The sequence below is a fragment of the Cataglyphis hispanica genome, chromosome 16, assembly GCF_021464435.1.
Source record: "Cataglyphis hispanica isolate Lineage 1 chromosome 16, ULB_Chis1_1.0, whole genome shotgun sequence".
Taxonomy (NCBI): Eukaryota; Metazoa; Arthropoda; class Insecta; order Hymenoptera; family Formicidae; genus Cataglyphis; species Cataglyphis hispanica.
In genome coordinates, this window is record NC_065969.1 from 6104463 (window position 1) to 6128950 (window position 24488).

Here is a 24488-nt window from a genome sequence, read left to right on the forward strand (position 1 = left end):
GACTCAATATTATATCTTTATCATCTTAATTATTTCACATATATCCACTGTGATGATAGAAAAAATAATTCCAGATCTCTTAAAAAATAAGATTACTTTTTCTTTAATAACTTAACATACATATGTGTGTATATATAAGATACATCACAATAATTTATTATTTATTCTAATTGTATTAATTTAAATAACTACATTACTATATGTTACATTCTATTAATATCGTTACTATGTTATACATTATTTATAGATCAGGTTGCATTATCCTAGCTTGTCGATCTTTGTTTCGAGTATGCTTTTTCAACATGTCCATCACTTCATTATCAAATTCAGGTGGAGTTGGTTTAACACCAGTTGCCCAATAAAATATGTCCCAATCATTGGTTGGCAAATTTATAAGTTGATCATACAATCTTAACTGCGTATCATTGAATGTATTCAAATACTTCTTTGCAAACGTGCTAAGAAGCAAACCATTCTCCAACATCCCGCGTTTACGAGATTGATATGTCAATCTAAAGTAATAGAAAATAAAATGCATCATAAAAGTAAATTACAAATACTTTTATCAGCAGATTATCAGATGGATACATATGTAAATAATAATTTTAATATTAATATTTTAATCAATTTATTTTGATTAATTTAAAAAACATTTGACATAATTAACATATAACGAAAAATAAAGAGAAGAATTTGTCATTTTTTGTCGGTGTGAAATTAACTGTTTATTACGAGAAAAAAATAGTACCTTGCTCTTTTCAGATCACCACTTTCTCCTTCGCGTTCTACATAATGCGGAATGTTGGGTTCCCGCCCTTCTGGATGAATCAAATCTTGGAAATTGTCCTTCTGTCTGGAGCAACTTATCGATGCGCCTCTCGTAAGGAAAAGTGATTTAACCTGAAGCATTATTTACATTTACATTATCATGTTTCTATAGAAAATTTTCGTGTTTATTTAATATCTTCAAATGCTTACGTATAATATGACACGATTAGATATAATATTCATGATCACGGATATGCTGCGCATATAATATCTTATTGACGATTACATTATATATGTTCAAAAGTCAGAACAAAGAACAACATATGCAAGATTTGCTTTTCTTGTGGTATGCGAACGAGCGGCGAGCGGGCAAACAACAATATCACGATATTAGTATGATAAATTTCCTGACATTGGAGCGAAATTAATGTCAAGAGAAACACATTTACGCAAGCGCAAAAACGCCATTGTAGACAAACACCACACTTCGAGTTTCAATTGGTCAAGTTTTTTTGCTCTATGTTATATCCAGCAATGCATTCAAAAATCCCTAATCGTAAGATAAAGTAATGTTTAAATGGCCAATCAGAACAAAAAGAACTAAAGATTTCGTTGTCGTGATAGGTCAAGTTAAACATTACTCTACTCCACGATTTTCGGATGCATCCCAAGATGTATGGAAATCGATAATTTGTGTGTTCATGATTTATTGTGTGTATATGATTTATTTACCAAATGATGCCAATCGAATGATTTTGGAATCTCAAAATTTCTTCTTTGAGAGTATGCAATATTATAAAAAAACAAATGTATACAATATAATATGTATTAAAAAATGATAAAAAAAATTAAATTCCGAAATTCGATATCTTATCAAATTGTGAGATTTTATATTTTCCAAGTTAGAATCCGTTTTCGACTTGTTTCAATTTTCCTTATATTTGTTTTCAAAAAAAGTATAATGTATAATATAACTTGTATATAAACAAAAAGAACTCATACATGTCATATGACACAAAGATATGAAAACACATATATAATTCTCAAAAATTGAAGACAGCACACATAGAGAAAGAGAACATATGAAAAAAAATATTCCTCTAAACAAAGTTTATTCTTTTATATACTTATATCTTTTATATACTTTTATATACTTTTACAACTTAAATATTTTCAATATATATCAAAATCGTAAGAGATAATAAATATAAATATATATAAAGTCAAAATATTTTGTACTATTTTCTAAACTTTTTCTTAAGAAGATTTTTTTTCTGTTTTTCTAATGCCTCCATACGCATATCTTCTAAATCTTCCATAATTCCTGCAAATATTCAATTTTATATATCAATAAGTTATTCATATGTTATATATGCACACAAAATACTTATAATAATATAACTGAGTACCTATTTTGGTGGATATGTATTCTTCCTTTAGTTGTTGTGCAAAATTACTCTCCATAGCAGTGTCATCTTCATTATCGAGATGTTTATATTTGCTTTTATCATAGCCAAATATTTCGCTAATATGTTTACTATAATCTTCCTCATTATTGTCTGATCCATCATCTATGAAATCATCCAAATCTGAATCTTCGTCCTCGTCATAGATACGCCCTGTAAAATTAAAACTTATTTCATATTTGACTTTGCCTGAATTTTCATCAAGTTTTATAATAGTAATTTATATCTGCAAGTAAACTCACGTTTGTTGGATGTAAGAGGTTTTTTAATAATTTCTTTAGATTTGATGGATTTTATATCAGGTGGTGGATTTTGTTTTAATCTATTATTAGCTAACGACGAATGTGATGATTTCAAATCCAAAAGTGGAAATTGTCGTGTTTTAATTTGTTCTTTGGATATTTGTTGTTTATCTATACTATTCCCTTTGGATTTTACCATTTCTTTATTAGAAGAGTGAGACTTTATATCTTCCTGTTTATTTTTACTTTGCTCTAATTTTTTCTTTTCTTCTTCTATAACGCGTCGCATTTCTTCCAGTTGTCTTCTCTCAGCTTCTAATTTTTTTCGTTCTTCTAATAATTCGTTTTTAGATGAGGTTTTGCTTGAGTTACATTTTTCCGCGTTATGTTTTTCATTGGATTTGTCGATAATTTTTTTAGAGATAGTTGTCGCAACTTTGGAAGAGTTTTTATTTAATATTGAATTTAAGATCGGAGATTTTTCATTAATCTTGGGAATTTTATTTAATTGTGTTTTATTAGATTTATTTAATGCACTTGTAATGTTTATTTTTTTATCTGTTTCTAAATCTTTTTTCCCTCGTTGCTCCTTTCTTTCTCTTTCCTGTATATATTCCATTTTTTGACGTTTTGTCATTGGTCGTTCCTCTTCTACTTTTGGTTTAACTTCTACCATTACAGGCTCATGCTGTTTTTTCTCTGCAAGTTTTAAAAGTTCTGCGAAACCCATAGGCGGTGGTAATGACTTTTTCTTCGGTTTCGGCTTTTCGTCCTTGCCTTCTTCTTTGATTTTATCAGCAACGTTCTTTTCCATTTTTTCATCAATTTCAGCTTCTTTTACATTTGTAGTTGATTTCCTTTTGCGCCTATGTCCACTACTCTCCTCGAGTTCTTGCTGTTTTAAAGCTTGTTTTACTCTATCCTGTAACAAGATCATATTCAATCATATAGTACATGTAAAAACAGATAGCATAAATTAGCAATAAATTTGCTATTAGATATAATCAGATCATAGTGAACAACATGAATAAAATGATAATTAATATATAACTCAAATCAACAAATTAATATAAAAAATGTTTACTTAAATGTCTACTTAATGTTACTTAATTTAAAAAATAAATTATTTTCTTAAAATGTATGTTCAATAGGTGATCATTATATACACACCTTTGTAGAAGCAATATCCTTTATTGTTCTTTTCTCACTATTATTAAAAATAGGTTTCTCTGGGGGTAAACTATTATATTTGTTCATTAACTGATTGTAAAATGTAGAAGCTTCTTGCGATACGTATCCATAATCATCTTCATCAGGTTGAGAAGGACCTGTAAAACAATAATATTTTGCTTATACATATAATTAATCACCCTATATATATTTCATATTGAGTGTATCATATACAGGGTGTCCGGCGTCAATCGCATCACCCGTCGTGTGCAAATAGAGCAAATAAAACTGAAAAGAAAAGTTCTGTATCATTTTTTTCGATAACGCTTAATAAAAGAGTTATTATTGAATGAAGTCTGGCAATTCAGCGCCGATCTTTAGCTGGACGCACATCAATGAGCCGCGCGCCTGGCATGTGTGCGTGAGCGCTCAGCTGCACAGCGCCTCACTGACGTGCGTCTGGCTAAAGATCGGCGATGATTGGCCAAACTTTACTCAATAATAACATTCTTATTAAGCGTTATAGAAAAAAATGGTACAGGACTTTTCTGCTCAGTTTTATCTGCTCTACCTGCATATGACGGGTGATGCGATTGACGCCAGACACCCTGTATATAATAAATAAATGAAATAAATGATATTTTGTAATTAAAAAAAAAGTTATATACATATGTAGATTTAACCGCTTCATCATAGAGATACAACAAATAAGAAAGGGCAATTCAAAAGAAAGCATTGTAGCTATATGTTATATCAAAATCTTAAAGAAGGTAATCTCAAAATAATTTTCATTATATGAAGATCAATTCTTTTGTGCCTTAAATTCCTGTTTTTTCTGAAAGATATTCGAAATACAAAATTGTCAGCAACTACAATTATATCATAATTGATTCTTCCTGATGTACTCCTGACAATACAATGTGGGAACCAAGATATAGGTTGCAATATGCAACATATCTCATTGTCAGTAAAATTGAATTAATAGTTATAATATCTTGCCTTTTCTTGAATTATCTCTTGTCATACCTTCAGAACAAATCATGCAGTTAATCTACATATTTATATATTAACAAATTGTTTTTAAATTGAAAGATATCTTATATCTCTCTTCCTCTATTTATTTTTATTGTACATAATTATACAATTCATCTTGTACGTGTATGTATGTTTATATGTAAAAATAAAAATAAATCATTTCTTTAGAAAGAATGTGTGTATGTGTGTCAGTTATACCTCATTCAGAATTATCTAAAAATAAAGTTCCAAATATCTTAAATACACAATAATTTGTTAATATATGAGAATAAATGTCCAATATTAATTAGATATTAAAAATAATAGAAAAAAAATGAATAGATAAACAAATGATATAAAATGATTTTTTAAGAAAACTGTGTAGTGCAAAAAAATAATTGAGCAATATCATACAATCTAAGCCTGGGTTCCAACACGATTTCCTCTTTGAGGAAAATTTTACTCGATGACCGACTTGGAATCAATCAGAAACGCTCAAGAAAGTTTCGAAACGCTCATCGAGTAAAATCTTCCTCGGAGAGTACGTAGCCTCTTTTGGCACGTAGCTTAAAAATGAAATATATCTTGATAACATCTTTTATATCTAATCTATTTCATAATCTCATTATAACCATCATCACATTTAACATCACAGATATTAAAAATAAAGTATTTAGTATTGACGAAAAAATAAAATATTTAGTATTGAAAAAAAATAAAAGAAATACAAAATATATGTAAATAATTCATCAAAATCTATAAAAAAAATTAAAAAAAAATTTTTTTTTTAACAGATATAAAGAACAAAATACATATTAAAAGATCACGTTTATATACATATATATGAAATAAGAGACAACTCTCCTTTTCTAAAAAATGTATTTTACAAAATGTATAAAAATAAAATAAAATAAAATAATTTTGCCAAAAGAGATAAAAGAAGAGAGAGATGATATAATAATAAAACATCATGTATATGTGGTTTGCATTAATAATGGATAAATATAAATAAAATTACAGCTCTATATTGTTGTTAAAGAAATCTTACAAATATAACTGCGTTTACATATCACCCTTTAATCACATCCATAATTAAAACTAAAACTGCTAAAACTGATCAATCACAGTTATTTCATTTTTTAAAGGAATAATCATGATTGGTCAGTTTTGAATGTTATTAAATTTGATTAAGGATAATGTGTAAATGTAGTTTATGATAAAAATAGCGGTAATTATAGCGCAAACTTGTAAATTCTCTAAACTACTCTAAGATTAGATGGCTGACCTTAATCAATGCCTTAGTATCCATCGCTGTACAAATCCATGAAATTGTTCTGCATCAATTTGGGATGATGGATAATTAATGCATTATATTGCTCGTATATATTACATAACCTGCGGGCAAAAATATTGCCCATTATGGATAAATTTTCTCGTTAAGCTGATGTAATATGCAAATAAACTATTTATCATATGATTTTCGTCAATATTAATCTGCCATCTTGTGCTTTGAATTTATCTGTATGCACTTTATTATTTTGTGATTGCATAAAACCTACTTGCTATATTGCCCTAATTATGTTATGTCACAATATATCTTGATGTATAAATATTCAAGCAGATATATTAAAAAAAAATGTTGCAGAAAAAAAGATAATTATAAATATAAAAAATAAAAAGTAAAGTAAACCTTTGTGTATATAAATGCTCTTTTTTGTTTGGAACTTTATTTTTATATCTTATTCAAAAATTTGTATCCCTAGTGATAGAGATAAAATCCTATTCAAATATATATTAAATAAAATAAAAATGTAAAAAAAAGAACAGATTAAAACTTTGTTTAATCTGTTATTTATACCACAATATCATTGTATAATGTTTTAAAAAAATAATTATTCTTGTATGTATAAAATTATTACCTGCTATAGTAATAGCTGTATTTTCACTATCAATGGCATCCGCAATTACTGACTTATTTGCTGCTTTACATACTTTCAAGTGTTTATTTATCCGACTTTGAGCCTTAGAATCTCGTAAAGCTAGGAGATTCTGAAAATATATTTTATTAAATATAAAGAATAAATAATCTAATACACATATTATGCAATATAAAAGATGTATATAAATTATTCATAGATTGATGTATAATACATTTATTATGCATTATTTTTACGAAATTACCTCTCTCTTTCTTTTCTCTTCTAAGGCTTTCTGTCTCTCCTCTTCTTCCTTTCGAGCGAGAAATTTCTTGATATTATCGGAAAGAGTTTTAGATTGTTTAATCTGTTTTTTCGGTGGTGTAAATTTTGTTTGATAGCATGGAACGATCTGTTGAAAAAATAATATTTTAAGAGATATTATTTAACTCTAAGCAAAATATATCTAACCTAACCTATTTTTATATCCACTATATATATACTTTAGATTATAATTGCAAATAGTAGTATCGATAAAATATACTAACTTGTTTTTTCGTTTCATTCTTTTGTGCAACGTTTATCAAAGTGCCAAAATCCATTTTATTATTCAAGATAACTTATAAGACATTAGTGAATTTTGCATATGGAATGTAATATGACCTCAACTTTAGATAACACTTTTAGGCACAGCGTCAACTAATTTTCTATAAGATAAAACTATCTCTCTTTTATGATTTAATAATTAAATTATTTTTATTTTTTTCCTAATGAAATGAAGGATAATGGTCAGGCTCCGCTTTCGGGTTTTTTTTATCCAACGCCAGAAAAGGTGCACGGAAAAAGGTGCCCATGGCACACAAAAAAAACGTAAGCAGTAAGACGTAAGCAGTAGGCATTATTAAAGGCCGTATTACCCTACAAGTTGGGGTCCAGTTGCGGTTGAGGTTACGGTTGACAGTTGCGGATTGACCAATCAACTGGCAAACTGTTTTGCTCTGATTGGTCAATCCACAATCATTAACCGTAATCTCAACTGCAACCGAACCCGCAATCCGTAATGTAATACGATTTTAATATGGCCTTTAAGCAATAAGCAAATTGACCAATGACAGCCTTATTCGCATCGGGAGTCTGGAATGCGATCTTCTTTGGTTTTTTTTTCGGATAGTTGTTGGTCCACGGTCTATTTCCTTGTCGTAAAATTGGTTCAAAATTATTTCACTATGTTAGTAATTTTTAGTAACTTTTAGAGAATCAAAAATTTAAAAAGTTATCTTTTTCAATTTTTGACTCGAAAATGAAATAACTTAAATTATTAAGTCATTATTCTGAAAAATTGAAAATATTTGAATTAAGAAAAATGATGATATATCTTTTTTCCGATTTTTTTTTCCGTACATTTGATATATTGAATAAACAATTATATGTGTATCTATGGAAACTATATTATTGCAATTTATTATTATAAGCTATGTATTATACTAATTATACAACAAAGTGTGTATGTGTATATCAGTGTATATATAGCAAGCGCGTCGAGCGCTTTTTTTTTATAAAAGTGTACTTTTGTCAAATCTCTTCTTAGAAGAATTTTAACACCGCTAAGAAGAACAAGAACATAAGGAAACAATAAAACGGTAAAATGCAAGAAGATAAGTCGCAAGAGCGTCAATTTGAATTTCGTAATGAGGAAAATCAGAAAGTGGAAAAAGGAGAAAACGATGAAAGAATACAAGAGTACGATTCAAATGAATATATATCCAGAGCAAAACGCGTGCAAAATGGAACAGTACCTATGAATATCTTGGAGTTTCAGTATCCTTTTATATGTAATGATTATTATAGATTTTTTTTGTCTTTTTAAATCATATTGTGCAATGGCAAATGTACAATAATACCAGAAAAAAAATTTCTTACATAATATAAGTCATTCATTTTCATATGATTGTCAAAGATATTTTAATCTTTGCGTGGCAGAACCAAACATTATTATTTTTATTTCTGGTAACATTCTACATTTCTGGAATAGTTCAACAAACAAGTTATGGTTTAGAAGAGGATATACTGGCGCCGGGATTGGACATGTGACAGTATTTTTTACATTTATATACTATCTATTTTGAAAAAAATTGGAAATGAGATGATTTTAGCCCATTGAGAGAGAGAGAGAGAGAGAGAGAGAGAGAGAGAGGGAGAGAGAGGGAGGGAAATGTCATGTGTTCAAATAAAAAACAAAATAAGCTAATTATCAATTAATTTCAAGAATGCTTTTCTAAAAAAAAAAAAAAAAATAATTTGATCAAACAAGAAAAAAATATGATACTTTTTCCATGATATTTTTTGTGTTTAGAAAAATCCTATGTTTGATCACATTGCTGTTGCTGAAAATGGTATTAAACCTCCGATAATAATCTATAAGTGGCCTTCAATGGATATTGTGACAATTTTATATAATGGCACATTGAAATCCTATTCCCATTTAGCATATAGGTATCTCATAAAGATCTAATAGAATAAAATCACATCCATTATAGTTTTTTGTATTATGTGTCCAATGTATTATATGTTTTATATACATTTTGCAGTGCAGATGGTTTATTATTAGTATCACAAGGGGGAGATCCAGATTATACAATTACTCTTTGGAATTGGCAAAAATCTAAAATTGCATTGAAATGTAAATCTTACAATCGGGATGTTTATAATATTACGATATCTTCATCATTACCTGGATATTTGGTGACCAGTGGTTCAGGACATATAAAATTTTGGAAAATCTCTGAAACATTTACTGGACTTAAATTGAAAGGCGAAATTGGTAGATTTGGTCAGACAGAGATATCTGATATTATCGGCGTATATATCATGCCAGATGGAAAAGTGAGTATTGTTTAAATGCATTTGAGGCTTTTCAATTTATCTAAAGCTATTTCTTTCTCAGGTTGTATCAGGCTGTGAATGGGGAAATATCTTATTATGGGAAGAAGGTCTAATTACTCTTGAAATATGCAAGAAAAATCGGGAACCATGTCATACTAAAGCAATTACACAATTTGAATATATAAATGGAGAGCTTATATCAGTTGGTAAAAATATTTCTTATAATCATGCGGCAATACTCTCAATTCTTTTTTCCTGAATTGTAATGAGACATGGACAAGTCTATTAAGAATGTAGTAAAATGTGATTTCTATCTAAAAGTTTTAAGAGCTTAATCTTCTAATCTTCCAATCCACGCGCGCGTGTGTATCATTTTGCATAAGACTTTCTATGATTGAAATGAATTTTATGGACATTATGGATGGATTATAGGTATGGATGGATGGATTAGAATTTGGTTCTATGAAACGATAGATCAAGCGGATTCTGATACTGAAGAACGTTTTCTAGAAATTCAACCTATTTATGAATATCATGTTAATGAAGTGAATAATTCGATGCTTATGTGCATATGTAAACAAGAACCAGATAATCCAGAAAATATGTTCTGGTATGCTCAGGTAAGACTGCATTCTATTTGGAGCTTGCAACATTCAGATTGTCTTTCGCTCAACGCTTGCGACATTGTAATGCACGCTAAATATAATGACATCAAATAAAGCAGCACAATTGTCAAAAATATCAATCTGAATGTTGCGAGCCCCGTGAATACATTTTGAATGACAGATTTTCATTATGTCAAATATTGTGAGAGATTTTAGTAAATTTAATAATACAAGCTTAAGAAAAAGAGATATTAACAAAATATTAATGCAATTTCTGCAAACATGTAATGTGTATTTTTTTCTAGGATGGAAATGGTGGGATTTGGTTAATAGATTTACATACTCCAAAAGTAGAATTATCGCAAAAAATATTTACATGCCATGCAGGAGCTATAGCCGATATGGATTGTGCGACATGGGGTCCCTTCATAGTTACATTGGGTAAAGCTGGACAGCTGCATATTTATAATTATATAGAAAAAAGGTTGATTTTGGTATATAACTTTAATGATATTGGCAGTCAAATTATTTGGTTTCCATGCCAGGTAAAAATTAGCCTTAGTAATTTATTGATTTATTTATTTTTGATGAAATATTTTAATATATAAGTGCTTAATATAGAGTGCTCCATATATGTTTGCGTGTGCACTCAATACACACACACATATAATCACAATTTTTATTATATACACAAACAATGTGAAAAAGGGAAAAATCAACTGATCCTTTGAGTATTTCTTATCATCCAATTTTATCAAAAATTTTGATAAAAATTTCATTAAAAAAATCTTATTTTCTAGAATTTTTTCTAGAATCTTTTGCATATACATATATCTAAATGCTTATGTATAAAGTTATGCATATGCACATAAAATTCTTTTCATATATTTATAAGATTGAAGCAACAGGATCGACATTTGCATGCGCTTTTGAGAGTGGTGTTATCCGTATAATAGTTGTAGCGATATCAAAAGCGAATGCCATTAACGATATACGGGGAGATTACGTTAGACTGATTCAAGTTGTAAAACCACACAAAATGGCAATAACAGTGATGTCTTTAAATCCATCGTGCAGGTATAACGAAAGCGCGATCTTATATAACAAGCAATATTTTCTAGTGGTATATTTTTTTCTAATAATATACGCACATAGTTATAGTTGTAAATTTCTATGTAAGATTATTTCAGTTTACTGGTAACTGGTAGTGAAGATTCAACTGTATTTAGCTTTACTATAATGACTAATACTTATCCTGTCATTACGCCAATTGGTTTCATCAAAGTACCTTCGGGAGTCACATGCCTTACATGGAAACCACAATGTGTAAATAATATGTCTTAATAATATATCTAATTTTTTTTTTATCAGATATTTGCACGATTGCTCTTAATTAAATTTGATTTTGCAGGAAACGACAATATTAATTGGATGCTCGCAAGGAGATTGTGTAGAAGTTACATTACCAAGCACACCTCAATCATACACCATTGCTTCGTACGAACTTGTTCAATGTCGATCAAAAGCATTTAAATTTTATTCTGTGAAATCTGCTATTCGAAACGAATTACTACGTTTAATTCGAGAAAAGGAAAAAGAAGAAAAAATAGCGAAAAAACGTGAAGAAATAGCGCGATTAATTGCAGAAAGTCCCGAAATGGAAATTAACGAGGAAGCGTTTCTTAGTAATTTTATATTATTATTTATAATTTATCTCAAATAATAGTGTATTATTTAGTTAAATATTTGTGTCACTTACTTTAAGATATAAGATTGATAAGGATTGTTAAGATTGTAGAAATACAGCAATATGATAAAAATTACAGTAAATATGGAAGAAGAGCCACTGCCAGAAATATATATACCCAAAGTACCGAACAAGATATTGATAGCACAATATATTAGTCAATACATTATTTGGTTGTTAATGGCAGGATTTGACGCGGGATATATATACGAATATCCAAGTCCGGAAGTTAGTGAAACTATTGTGGAGAAACCTGTTAAAAGCATCATGATACATGATGCAGATGATATAGAAATACGAAGCTGTCTATTTTAGTAAGAATAAGTAAAATTAATTATTGTGTATATATGACAGAAAAAGATAATTTTACAAAACAAATAATTGTCTGTTATTTTTTTATGTTATTGCTAGCAAGAAAAAAAAATACTTATTTTTGGGAATGGAACATGGACAAATACGGGTCTGTAAATTGAAACCTGAAAACTATACAGATCTATCAGATTATTGGATACTTTCGATGCATGATAATTTTAATGGTTATATTCCAAAAATTATTGTCAATCATAACCAGAAGATGTTATTTACATGTGGATATGATGGAAATTTATTTTCTTATGAAATAAATGATGATACACCACCTGAAGCAATTGAGTTTGAGATAATCAAAGGAACCTTATCTTTGGTGAGGATTTGTGCTATTTCTTATTTACTGTCTTTTATTCTTGTTTACTATATTTTAAAATATTATTGTGTATGAATTCATTGCATGGCGTGCATTTCTTGTTTTATTTAATTAACATGATGAAAAAATAATTCATAATATGTTCTCCAATAATATAGCCGTACATTAGTATTGAAGATATTGAAGACATTGATCATGCGAGCTTAGAAGAGATGATTCAACAGGCTGAACATGACAGAATTGCGACTATGGCAAAACAGAGTAAACATCATACCTTGCAGATGTTATCTAAATTAAGCGAAGAATATAGCAACATTATTGAGAGGTTTAAATTATATTAACTGTAGAAATAATTGTCAAATGGACTAAGAAGGTGGTATATTTACATTTTTACATATTTTAGGAATAATGAGCTACCCAAGTCTCATAGGATAGCTCGCAAAGAATTAGAACTGGATCCTAGAATTATAGCTGATTTAGATAAAGAATTGGAAGCAGAAATGATTATAGTACATGAAAAATTGGCTTTTAAAATAGAAAAAAGTCAACTTGGATTGCAAAAACTTTTTGAATACTTCATTCAGCCTATCACACATTTACCGTTTGCCATCTACAAAATATCGTAAGTAAAAGTAAAAGTAAAAGTAAATCTTAAAAATGTGAACAAATGATCTATCATTAATCTATTAATGATCTATTAAACATTTATCATTGTTATAATCTATACTGATATATAGGAAACCAGATAATCTAGTATATTCTCTGCGTCAACATATTTTGAATATTGATGTTACTTTACCACATATCAATGCAATAAAACATGTTCACGCATACAAAACACCATTCAATACAGGAATAAATGGAAATAGGTAATATGCTTGAACAAGTCTCGAATGTGACTCATATATATAGAAAATGTACTTTTATCTATTATACGTACGACTAGCGTAATGGATGATAAAGCGCAAAATTATGAAGAAAAACAACGAGAAGAAGGAAAAACAGAAGAAGAGACAAGTACAACACAAGAACAATCGGTTGCACTTTTCTTAAAGGACATAGATTACAAAGACACAGACAGCAGCCTTGGTATTCAATTAAACCAAATGTTAAATAAATATAACTTGAGAAAAACTAGACTTGAGCAACGCGAGAAAGAAGTTAGTTAGACTATCTTGTAAAACCTTGATGTAACATGTATCAAGTTGTTCATATTTATTATAACTTAATTACAAAATTTTGTTATATTTAGTGGAAAATTATATACAATGAAAAGCCGGATAAATCTATTAATCATATGTATGATATATTTGCCATAGAAGAAGCAAGAAAAACTATTGGCGATTACAAACTAAAAACATCATCGACTTTTAATCTATTATCGGAAGAACGAGATACTCTCTTCTCGAAATATAAGCAGCTACTAAAATGCCAGAAAAAGGTTTGTACACAAAAACGGCTTTAGAAATACAGTGTTTTTAATTACATATGTGATTGCTCATTTTATCTATAATGCAAGGAATGTTATCTGTTAGAAAAAGCTCTTTTACACAATTGTAGCTTTATTATCTACAAGAAGCTTTCAATACGAAATTGAAAGCTGTAAGAACAGAAAAAGAACATTTGCTTGTGGAAATTACCAACTTAAAAAAATCTCTCAAACATATACATGAAGAAATTCCATTGAAAAGCATAAAATCTTTACCGGATATTCCTACATTAAATATAAATGTAGAATTTCCCGAGAGAAAAGTGATCGTGTGTATTAATCAATATTATATTTCATTAATGCAAAATAACAAAACTGAAAATTTAAATTTAATGTATAATATTCTTTAATACACTTTTACACATACATAGATTGAAAAATATGCAGAGTTGAAAGTAGACAGAGCACTACGACGGCTATCGGTTCTTCCTGAACCGATTTTACCTGTTTGTACAGATGAGGAATATGAAGTATTATTTTTAGATGAAACATTTATAGAAGAAACAAATATCTCTAGCGAACCATTGGCGCTATTTTCTGTTTCCGAAAGAAAACTAAAAATTCAATCTATTGCTCAAGATAATATGATGTCGCTTTATTTAAGTGATGACATCGACAGCCCATGGGAACGAGAAATGAAAACTTCTCGTATATTATACAAACTATATAAACAAGACTGTATATTAAGATATGCAATAACTAGTTGCGAAAATTTAGACAAGAAATTGAACAAACTAGAATACGATAGATTGGATATTGTTGCCGAGACTGTTAATATTAATTTATTTTTATTAACACTTCGTCAAGAATATATTATTTTAAGAGAGTACGAAACAAGAGAAAGTATATTGCGTGATCAAGTTAACTCTAAACTGGAAGAAGTTGCAACGATAAGGCAAAAAGTTGACGAATTTTACTAGTTTTATCATCCAACAATCATATGTATGTATAAAAAAAAGACGTAACTCATATATAATAATATTGATTTCAGATCCAAACAATCACTGACAAAGTTGATGTTAAAATGAAAGAAATTACAAAATTGCGTAACCAGATAAAAAATATGCTCCTCGAGTACATGAATAGGATAAACGATAACAAGTTTCGTAATTTTCTGTGTAGAATATTTAAAAAGAAATACAAAGAATCGAAGGAAGAGGATGGTAATAAAAATTTTAGAGAATGTCCCAAAATACTATTCGTCCGCCTAAATTTTAAAAAACCATTTCAAAAATTATTTACTATGATTTTAGAAACTACCACGACAACAACTGAAACTACTTCAGATGAAACGAATAGTATCGACACTAGAGAATCTGAGTTAGATTATTTCGATGAAAACATATGTCCTCCAGGATGCGACAAAAAATTATACGACTTAGCATTTTCGATGAGAGAGAAACGATATTCGTGTGAACATCAAATCAAAGATGCACAACAAATCATAGAGATTCTTCAAAAAGAAATTCAAATTCAGACAAAAAAGCTAAAAGTTATAGAAAGTAATTTAAAGAAAAATGAGGAGGATTTAAACATGTTTATGGTATTATTCACATGTCTATCTATTATAATAATGTCTCTATTATTTTATTATATTATTAATTTTATTATATTATTAATGTCTATCTATCTATTATAATGCCATTTTCATAATTACATTTTGTCCAATAGCTCGAAAAACAAAAAAAATTAAACAATGTAGATGTCACAATAATAATAAAATTGCATCAGTTGCAATATTTTGAAAAACCCGAAATTCCACTCAAATTGCATGATTGCGTTCTATTCAATAAAAATAGATTGTCTAAATTATATGTGAGAATACAAGAGTTACATGAAGAGACACTTGAATTGCACGTCAAACATAAGTAAATACATTTATCGTACATACATGTATATTATAGTATGGATGTATCTCGCAACACGATATACATCGATACTGAAATGTGTATTCTTGGTATCATTCTAAATCAAAAAATCTTAATACTAAATATATATATATATGGATTATACATGTTGTAGACGCGCTCGAATGCATCTCCAGAGAATAAAGGTTGATTGTAATCATATGCGTGTTAATAATAACAATTTAAAAAATGAAATAAAATTAAAGATAATAAATAAATTTGGTCAGAACATATCGTTAAATAAGTTATATGAAACAATACTTCGTCGGATGGTATATGACATTAAAGCCAACTTGAATGATACAACAATGTATTTTACTAAGCGAATCAAACGTAAGTCATATATATATATATATATATAATCTACTTTTTTAAAACTATTATGTTTTATATATATATATATATATATATATATATATATATATATATATTTTGTATTGTATTTTACATTTTTATTACAGATGTCAAAGAAAGCTATGCAGAAGAATTAGTTATACTTAACAAGTTGATTCGGGAACATACTCAAAAGTTAAGCTTTTTAACAATTTTAGTGGAAGAACAATCAAAGCTTCAGAAACTATCAAAGCGACACATCATGTCAGATGTATGTAAACTCCACATTTATATTCCTTAAATATTTATCTTTCATATATTTTTCAATATCATAGCACTGTTTGCAGGAGGAAATGCTGCAGTTAGAAGAGAAATATAAAAGTGATATAGTCAAATTGGAGAAAATTCTTGAAAATCAAACAAGGCAGAAATATCTATTTCAGAATGATATTAAAAATCTTAAGTTAAAAATAAAATCACAATCCGATTGAAGAAAATGATGTTCAGAAATAAAAGTAATGATAAAATCAGAAAAATTTTTTTTACACACTCGCACGCACGCCCCCCCTTCCTTCCCTAAAATAATTGATTAAAAATAGACTTATTAATTAAGGCTTATTTGTTGAAAACATTATTGTTTCTGTTACATTTTATTTATGATTAATATATAACAACTATATGACAGCTGTACAAATACATAATTTTTGTTTGATACATGTGTATGTGTGCATGTATGTGTATATTTATGTATCTATGTATATCGATCTAATAATAAATAATATATTTGCATAGTTATTGTTTGTTATTTGCAAAAGTTATTGTAATAAGTCTATGATTCTCGTGTATGAATTGTGATGATATTTCTTAATGTCTGTTTCACTATGTGCAAAAGTTGTCAAAGAATCTCTAGACAATATCTTGTACTTAAGCAAAAAGAAGAAATAAGATAAAAGTGCTTCTTTTTAATAAGCTTTTAAACAATTTGCATAGATGTGATATTTATATTTTGCATAAACATTTGCTCTCTAAATTTTTTTAAGTATGACTAATAACAATCCTCGGAATGTTAAAATATATTAAAAGGTAGCTGTATGTGAAATTTTAGTTTGTGGATTAGAGAGAAACTGGTGATGGCCATATAATTGAAAACTATTCCAACAGTAGCATACTCGGATCTCAATGTATATAATACATACGAAATAGCGATAATAGAAACAAATATAATTTTGGAGCAAATTGAGATTTATTTAATGTATGATATGAAATTCGATTAACAAAGTTATAAATAAGTATCTATGTAATCTATGTAAAATTATAATCTTTAATATTACATCGAGATCCGCGCGACTATAAGCAAAAACAATAATTATAATAATAATGATAACAATGATAATATGATAATATCATGATTAGCACACAGTATTAGTAATAGTGTAATAGTAGTAATAGTATGTAAGCAATATTAAATAGTCATATTAATAATTAGTATTGATAGTCTCAGCAATAGAGCGGTAATTATAATGGAAATAACATTACATTTTCTTTTATATTTATCTAAACTGATTTCTTTAATAAAAATTGCCATAGAAGTTGAAGAAATATAATCATCTTAAAAATCTTTATTATTATTAAAATTAATGTACGATTTATTATCTTTAGTTATATAAATAATATATTATATAAATATATTATATAAATATATTATATAAATATATGCTTTAAAATCTGAAAAAGAAAAGAAGAAAAAGAGGAAGAAACAGGGGAGAAAGAGAAGGAGAGAATAGAATTTTCTCTGTTCTAATAACAGTAAGTCAGAAGAAGAAAAGATGTGAGATTTGTGAGATCTCAATGTATAATTGCATGAACAAGAGTGCAAATTTCTAGAGAGTTAATAGTCATCTAAAAAATTGATGAAAGTTTGAAGAGAAAAATGTTTAGTTTTTCCTTTTCGCACACAAAATGAATATTACATTATCTGATCAAAAATTCTGAAAGATTGTAAATTGTTCAATTATTTACATTCTATAACCAATGTGAATAAATAGAATTAGTATAATGAATTGCACAATTCTTAATATGTAAGCTGTTAGGCCTATATAAAATTCTTTTAGCAGAAAATGCAAAATAATGCACATTCTATCAACTGTACAAATTTTTCATAATTGTAAATCCAATTCGCATTATAAAATTATCTTTATTCTATACCAAATGTATTTGTCTCCTCCACGGCCAACAGCAACTTTTCGTATAAAATCTCGGGCGTAGGATAAGGTGGAAGATCCAAGCGATTAAAACATGTATGAGCCCTGAAACAAGTAAAGACAATAATGCAGTAAAGGTGGCGGCAAACGCAGGGGAAGAGAGGATGTATTTTTCCAAAAAAAAAAAAAAGAAGAAAGCGAGAAAAAGTAGGTACATAGGGTGATCATTGCTAGCGCGAATTAAAAGAGAATCATGTTTACCTTGGTAAACTGTTTGGCCTGCCCCATTTCTCGATGCAGAATTTCCTCGGTCCCGTGGATCCTCGCAAAGCCGCGAACCCCTCGTAAGGTATACTTGAAGTGCCAGTAACAAATTGCAATAATCTTAAACGTTGTTCGTTGCTAAATCGGCTTATGCTGCTCCAGAACCATTCCACTACCGGATGCGCATCGTGATAACCACTTCTATATTCGGTATGCGTTCGCCAATCGTTAAGATCGATTTCAGCAGCACCCGCGATAACTAGCTCCAATTCGCGAGCATCGAAAACGGATACTAAACGTGGATCCACCACTTCGTAAAAGCCACGAACCAGTGATTCTGTTTGTTCAGCAACGCCACGTTCAAGACGCCAACGTACTACTCTCGAGATACTCCTTCTTATTCTTTTCAGTGACCGCAATATTTCTCCCACCTGGTTTCAACTCGCGCTCGGCGACTCGCCCCAAAAGTTCCTCCGTTACTGAAAAAGTTAATTCTAATGGCTCGATACTGATGTCTTTTTCTTTGATCCACATTAGACTTTGATGAAACTCTTGATCTAAACTTTCCAAATCGCTCAAACTCGCCGGTATCCTTAAAAGGGCCTTATAAAACGGCCTCGTGAAGAATGCATCAAGCAGATACTGATGAACTAATGCTAAACCCAAAACTCTGCCAGAAAATCTGAACCAATCGTGATAATTGTCCACAAAAGCTGACATTGGCGACATTTGCACTGTATAAGTATCGTTGGCTGAATATTCAAACAATCCATAATAAGGATTGAATAATTCGCGCGATAAATGAAAGAAAAATTCTCGGGACGGTCCGCCGTAATCCAGCCCTTCTTCGTGATCAAAAATGACTACCAGTTTACCTTTCTGCAAATCCTTCTTCGATGCGGCCATTATGCGCGTAAAAGCATCTTCGAGTAAATGTTCTCTCCTGATGTGTAATCTATATGGATATATATAACATGTGAGAAAACTATTCGAAAATTTCTGTATGTATTTACGAATACGTGTATACTTGAGATATGTACGTGCGAGACGTACTTTAATTTACCCGGTCCTTGCCCATAACCTTTGCTTTCCAATTTTCGGTAAAATGTTCGAAGCTTTGCTTCAAAGTCTCTTCTGTATGGTGCTGGAGCTCTAGCGGAAGCTCTTGTCAGTCCAGGTGATGCATGTGGGCTGCCAAGTGGAGATCTACCCATACTACCAGGTACATATGACATTATTTCTTGCTCGAACAAACTGCAATAACAATAATGAGATGTTACACAATATATAGTAAAAAAAAAAAAAAAAAAGTGTATATGGTAATATATATGCATATGTATTATATAAATAAAAAATATACAATTGAATATATCACTTTCCTACCTTAGCAATAATGCTAAAGGGACATCGTGACCCCATCTTTGTAATGCTGCAGTTCCTTCGACTCTTATAGTATTAATCTTTTCACGAAGCGCAATATTCTGTCCTACTGCGGAATGTCTTTCTTTTAGAATATCCATTATATTAGGCTGACGTAGAAAAGCGACTACTTTGTCGTTGTAGGCCACGGGTATATCGGGAGTAGCAGTTACAGATGCTTGCTGTGGTCTAGGCGGTGGAACGGGAGCTTCGTCCAATAACGCACGTGCATGAGCAGCTTCCGTAGGTAACCGTGGATCGATGAAAGATGTAGCTTTTCTAGCGTGACATATGAAAAATCTCTAAAATTAAAAAACGCTTAGTTTTTTAATAACTTCTGATGAGCTATATGTGTGCTGCCTCTCTCTTTTTGTCTTCCAAGAGAATTATATTTTGTGTATAATGTGATGAAAAACTTACTTTACCCGTCCTATCAAGCTTTGATTCGTATCCTCTTGGGAGTTCTTTGCTTGAATCGGCAAAAAAATTGATTAAGGCGACTAAATCCCTATTGTGTTCGTATCTTGGAAAAACTATCGGATCTCTTCTAACCCTGCTGACCATATGTTTTAAACTTGGATTACGATTGTATAACTCCATAGCGTCTGCATTGGTATGTAACACAGTAAAAAAATCGGGCCGTGTTAAAAATAACACTGGCGGTATTGTAGCAATGTCGAATGGTTCGCATTCGCTCCTGTCAGTACGAGATTCATTCTGTCGTTCAATGTTCTCAAAAGGATTGCCATTTGAATTGTTAACTTCCCGATCAATATTATCGGGGCGTGAAATAGTTCGCCGTACACTCTGATAACGCCTGTCCAATTGTTGTCTTCGTAGATCACAGCCAGTGTTATGTGTCGTCAAGTTTGGTCTCTGCCACGTCGTAGTACGATTAATATGATCTATGTAAAACACTCGACCATGACTATCTATCCTCGCTTCCCATGCTAAAACGTACATAAAAATAGATTAGTTAATTAATCGAAATCACAAGGGAAGAGCTTTATAAATAGTAATACATTACAGCATTAAAGCATAAAAACTATTATATTAATTGGCTTACATGGAGGCAAAGGTTCTTCTGATGATAAAGATACATTTGATGTTTGGCATACAGGTAATGGACATAAAGGTTTGGGTCGATGCGTTGGCGTAGGCGGACATTCCAATTGTGCCGAATCTGGTCTCTCTCGTTGTCTGTGCGATCTCGGAGAGCTCAATAACGCAATACTCTTTGTAACCGCTGTTCTCAACTGGAGAAAAAAAGTTTAAATAATAAAAATATCTAATCTTTTATATGTACAAAAGTATACATTGTGTGTAATAACCAAATGATATGATAATCTTTTAACCTTAAGATTCGAAGCTTCATCAACGTCTACAATTTCAAATCCAAAACAATCCTGAGGGAGTAATGGTTGCCTCTGAGGTCGTTTAGGTAATTCTGGTGCTCCACTTGGTAAAGCATTACTTCTATGTAATGGCCGATGCGCTGCTCTTGGTGGAAGTGGTGGTGGCATTGGATACAGAGTTTCGTACAAAGATTCAGGAAATGAATGACCACCTGTGCTACGCCATAGCTGATAATATTCTACTCCTTCTTTTGTTATAATCCCATTAGGTCTGCATTGTCTCTAAAATGAAAATTTCGTCTGTATCGAATTCATTAGAATTGTTCTTATATTAGAGAGATTAAATAAATTATATGCCTCCTCCCTCCCTTCTATCCCAAAATGTGTTTCCAGGATAGAATAAACTGTACACTCTACTCACTTTTTTAATATCGCCATGACTTGTACTTGCATGATGGGATTCTAAATCTGAGTTACTTTCTTCACTACTATTTGACGAACGAGGTTCCAAATCTAAACAACGAACTACTTCCAACTGGTTTTGTTCGGTAAATGATGACGCCACAAGCGCTACTGCATTTTCCTCGACTTCAGATTGCTGAATATTGGCAGTATTGGACATCTTGTTTAAAATTGGCAGTTTAAATGGCTTACTTGTGCTTGCAGAATCATTATAACACGAGGAAGTACACCTTTGCGACATTGCCATTTCTTTACAAACAAGTTCAGATGAGATGGATGATTCATTTCCATCAATTATATTTTCAAGTGAACTCTTATTATTATTCTCTAATAGATTTAAAGATACTTTTGCATCAATCGCGTCATTATAATCTGCCGAGGTTGATGAAGCATTTTGTAAATTTGATAATTTTTTTTTAGACTTATGTGAAGGCGGAAATGTTAATTCATCTGTTGATAAGTTAATGTCACAGTCAATGTTTGAGTCTTTCGTATTATCGCTAGATGTTTTTAATAACATATTTGTAAGACTATTATAATTTGTAGCAGAATCATTGTATTCTAAAGACAACTGTTTACAAGTATGCAAAAGTGCTGTTTCTTTTACTACTTTGTGTTTAGCATTTAATGCTACATCATCATTATCATTATCACTATCATCATCATTATCATCATTATTACATAAATTCCTTGCATTTGGTTCATGGTCACATTCTTCTATCTCAACAATATTGTGACTTTTCTCACAATTATAAGCTTTCCCATTTAAGAAATCGTCAGAGCATATTGTTAATTCTGAAGTGCTAGAAATTTCAGGAATATTCTCTGTTAACAAGCATTTCTTTCTAGATAGGTTTTTGTGAGCGAGAGAAATTGACTTTTGACTAGAGTTTTCTATTATATTGTTGCATGTGGTATTTGCATCATTATTTTCGTCAGTTTGTTTTACCAATATTGATGTATTAGTTTCTATAATTTTTGAAGATATATTTTTATTATCATGTTCTGAATCTAAAAATTAAATATATTTTATATTTTCTATATTTTGCAAAATGTAGAAAAAATTACAAACAGTATATAACTTTAATATTGATATTACCTATTATTTTATTTTTGGGACATATACTATCTAGTGAATCATTTGTCGTTATAGAGCTAGTAGATGAAAGTGTATCTTCAGTTGAATTTAAGCTCTTAATTTTGATCTGATGATCTGATGTAGATACTTTATCGCTATTAACATTTGCAAGATCATTGTCTAATTGTTTTGTAGATACACTTGATTCTGGACTCGTAGTATTTAAAGTCATTAATGTAATAGATTGTTCATTAGATTTCTCATTATCTTCTTTTTGCTTAGAAATACTGCCCATAGCATTTGTTTCAGATGGCATCTTTATTTCAAAACATACTTGAAAGCTCTACAAAAAATTATACAAACAGGGAAATTAAAAGGAGTTGAAAATCCATATTGTTAAACTGATTGTTTGTGAATATAAATTTACAAAAATATTAGTATGTGTGTGTGTGTGTATTTATATACAATATAATTGCAATGTAATATTGTTTTACAAACAAAACACAATTAATAATTAAATAATAAAATAACACATTACAGAACAGAAGGAGAACAAGGTTAAAAAATTTGCATTTCAAGATTGCTTGATAATTTAGAGAAATATTACATATAGAAAATAATTAAAATTAGTAGATTAGATGAGAATAGAAATGTTATCTAATTTATCTTTATAATGACACTTATAATACATTTCACTTTGTACATATACATACGCAAAGTAAAAGATGCACGAAAGAGCCGTTATACGCAAAGATTTCTCTCTCTTTCTTACTCGTTAATATACCACATAATTAATATGTAACGTAGTAAAATACTTCAAATAAAGCCATTTTATATGACATTTGGCATTCGTCGCTTTATTTATGCGATGATTTTACTTTTACTAATTACAGACATATATGTACATAATACATATCATACACGCATGAACAAGTAATTTTGACAGCGACGTAGCAGACTATACAAAAACTAGTAACTTTTAAATGTAATATGTAACACACTTGATGCTATATTAAAGGCTGTATTACATTACATGTTGCGGGTTCGGTTGCGATTGGGATTACGGTTGACGGTTGCGGTTGATGGTTGTTAACCAATTAAAGCAAAGCAGCTTGCCGGTTGATTGGTCAATCTGCAACTGTCAACTGTAATCCCAATCGCAACCGAGTAATATGGTGTAATACGGCCTTTATTAGCGTTTTCGAATGGACGAATTAATCCGACCCAGATCGATTAATCACTATATTTTATTATGAATTCGAATCTTTTATTGGTAGAGACAATGGAATGATATCATTAATCGCTCTTAAAGCAAATAGTACGCATGCGCACTTTCGAGCAGTTACTCACGAGAGAGAAACAACTGATGATTTTCTTTCTCACTTCCTTCGGACACTTTTCAATCTGCTATTCCCGTTCCATTTCTATATGTTCTAAATTCTAAAGCCTAGATATACTTATGTTTATGAATTAAAGTCCTTGCACAA

At 29.9% G+C, this 24488-nt stretch overlaps 4 protein-coding genes across 8 annotated transcripts; 1 reads left to right on the top strand and 3 right to left on the bottom strand.

Annotated features, from left to right (window-relative positions):
- Positions 1–79: 79 nt before the first annotated feature.
- LOC126855644 (succinate dehydrogenase assembly factor 2, mitochondrial-like) lies at positions 80–1230 on the bottom strand. The gene is made up of 3 exons (XM_050603451.1): positions 979–1230; positions 749–900; positions 80–512 (listed from the first exon to the last, which is right to left on the bottom strand). Exons 1-3 carry the CDS (start codon positions 1030–1032, stop codon positions 242–244), a joined length of 477 nt encoding a protein of 158 aa, XP_050459408.1. The 5' UTR covers positions 1033–1230; the 3' UTR covers positions 80–241.
- Positions 1231–1863: 633 nt separating this feature from the next.
- Positions 1864–7470, bottom strand: LOC126855739 (protein SPT2 homolog). The gene is made up of 7 exons (XM_050603604.1): positions 7125–7470; positions 6842–6988; positions 6580–6709; positions 3647–3804; positions 2477–3398; positions 2178–2387; positions 1864–2092 (listed from the first exon to the last, which is right to left on the bottom strand). Exons 1-7 carry the CDS (start codon positions 7176–7178, stop codon positions 2007–2009), a joined length of 1707 nt encoding a protein of 568 aa, XP_050459561.1. The 5' UTR covers positions 7179–7470; the 3' UTR covers positions 1864–2006.
- A 573-nt stretch (positions 7471–8043) lies between these two features.
- Positions 8044–16758, top strand: LOC126855497 (cilia- and flagella-associated protein 44). 5 transcript variants are annotated; one of them, XM_050603190.1, is made up of 25 exons: positions 8073–8394; positions 8507–8669; positions 8930–9069; positions 9165–9459; positions 9521–9665; positions 9892–10079; positions 10370–10609; positions 10960–11141; positions 11255–11390; positions 11476–11749; positions 11891–12125; positions 12223–12493; positions 12652–12818; positions 12897–13115; positions 13231–13362; positions 13440–13653; positions 13746–13934; positions 14054–14251; positions 14354–14884; positions 14974–15145; positions 15236–15525; positions 15654–15850; positions 16005–16222; positions 16351–16493; positions 16570–16758. In XM_050603190.1, the coding sequence occupies exons 1-25, from the start codon at positions 8222–8224 to the stop codon at positions 16711–16713; spliced, it is 5256 nt and encodes a 1751-aa protein (XP_050459147.1). In that variant the 5' UTR covers positions 8073–8221; the 3' UTR covers positions 16714–16758. The 5 variants fall into 5 exon arrangements, with proteins under 5 accessions (XP_050459150.1, XP_050459147.1, XP_050459148.1 ...); XM_050603191.1 differs by having other exon boundaries at positions 8534–8669; XM_050603192.1 differs by having other exon boundaries at positions 8074–8394; positions 8609–8669.
- A 142-nt stretch (positions 16759–16900) lies between these two features.
- LOC126855498 (E3 ubiquitin-protein ligase HECW2) lies at positions 16901–23946 on the bottom strand. The gene is given in 11 exon segments (XM_050603195.1): positions 16901–18528; positions 18685–19071; positions 19073–19642; positions 19741–19941; positions 20071–20408; positions 20527–21056; positions 21173–21362; positions 21462–21743; positions 21883–22934; positions 23023–23344; positions 23715–23946. Coding segments are annotated over 10 exon segments (3957 nt in total). The 5' UTR covers positions 23318–23344; positions 23715–23946; the 3' UTR covers positions 16901–18416.
- Between the last annotated feature and the right edge of the window lie 542 nt (positions 23947–24488).

Bases quoted from the DNA above. Each gene is read 5' to 3' on its own strand.
- LOC126855644 (XM_050603451.1), bottom strand. From the start codon at position 1,032: ATGCGCAGCATATCCGTGATCATGAATATTATATCTAATCGTGTCATA. The intron at 901-978 runs GTAAGCATTTGA...ATAATGCTTCAG, and splicing joins CTAATCGTGTCATATTATAC to GTTAAATCACTTTTCCTTAC. The intron at 513-748 runs GTACTATTTTTT...CTATTACTTTAG, and splicing joins GGTGATCTGAAAAGAGCAAG to ATTGACATATCAATCTCGTA.
- LOC126855739 (XM_050603604.1), bottom strand. From the start codon at position 7,178: ATGGATTTTGGCACTTTGATAAACGTTGCACAAAAGAATGAAACGAAA. The intron at 6,710-6,841 runs GTAATTTCGTAA...ATATATTTTCAG, and splicing joins AAGAGAAAAGAAAGAGAGAG to AATCTCCTAGCTTTACGAGA. The intron at 3,399-3,646 runs GTGTGTATATAA...ATCTTGTTACAG, and splicing joins AGGATATTGCTTCTACAAAG to GATAGAGTAAAACAAGCTTT.
- LOC126855497 (XM_050603190.1), top strand. From the start codon at position 8,222: ATGCAAGAAGATAAGTCGCAAGAGCGTCAATTTGAATTTCGTAATGAG. The intron at 12,126-12,222 runs GTAAGAATAAGT...TGTTATTGCTAG, and splicing joins ATACGAAGCTGTCTATTTTA to CAAGAAAAAAAAATACTTAT. The intron at 15,851-16,004 runs GTAAATACATTT...TACATGTTGTAG, and splicing joins GAATTGCACGTCAAACATAA to ACGCGCTCGAATGCATCTCC.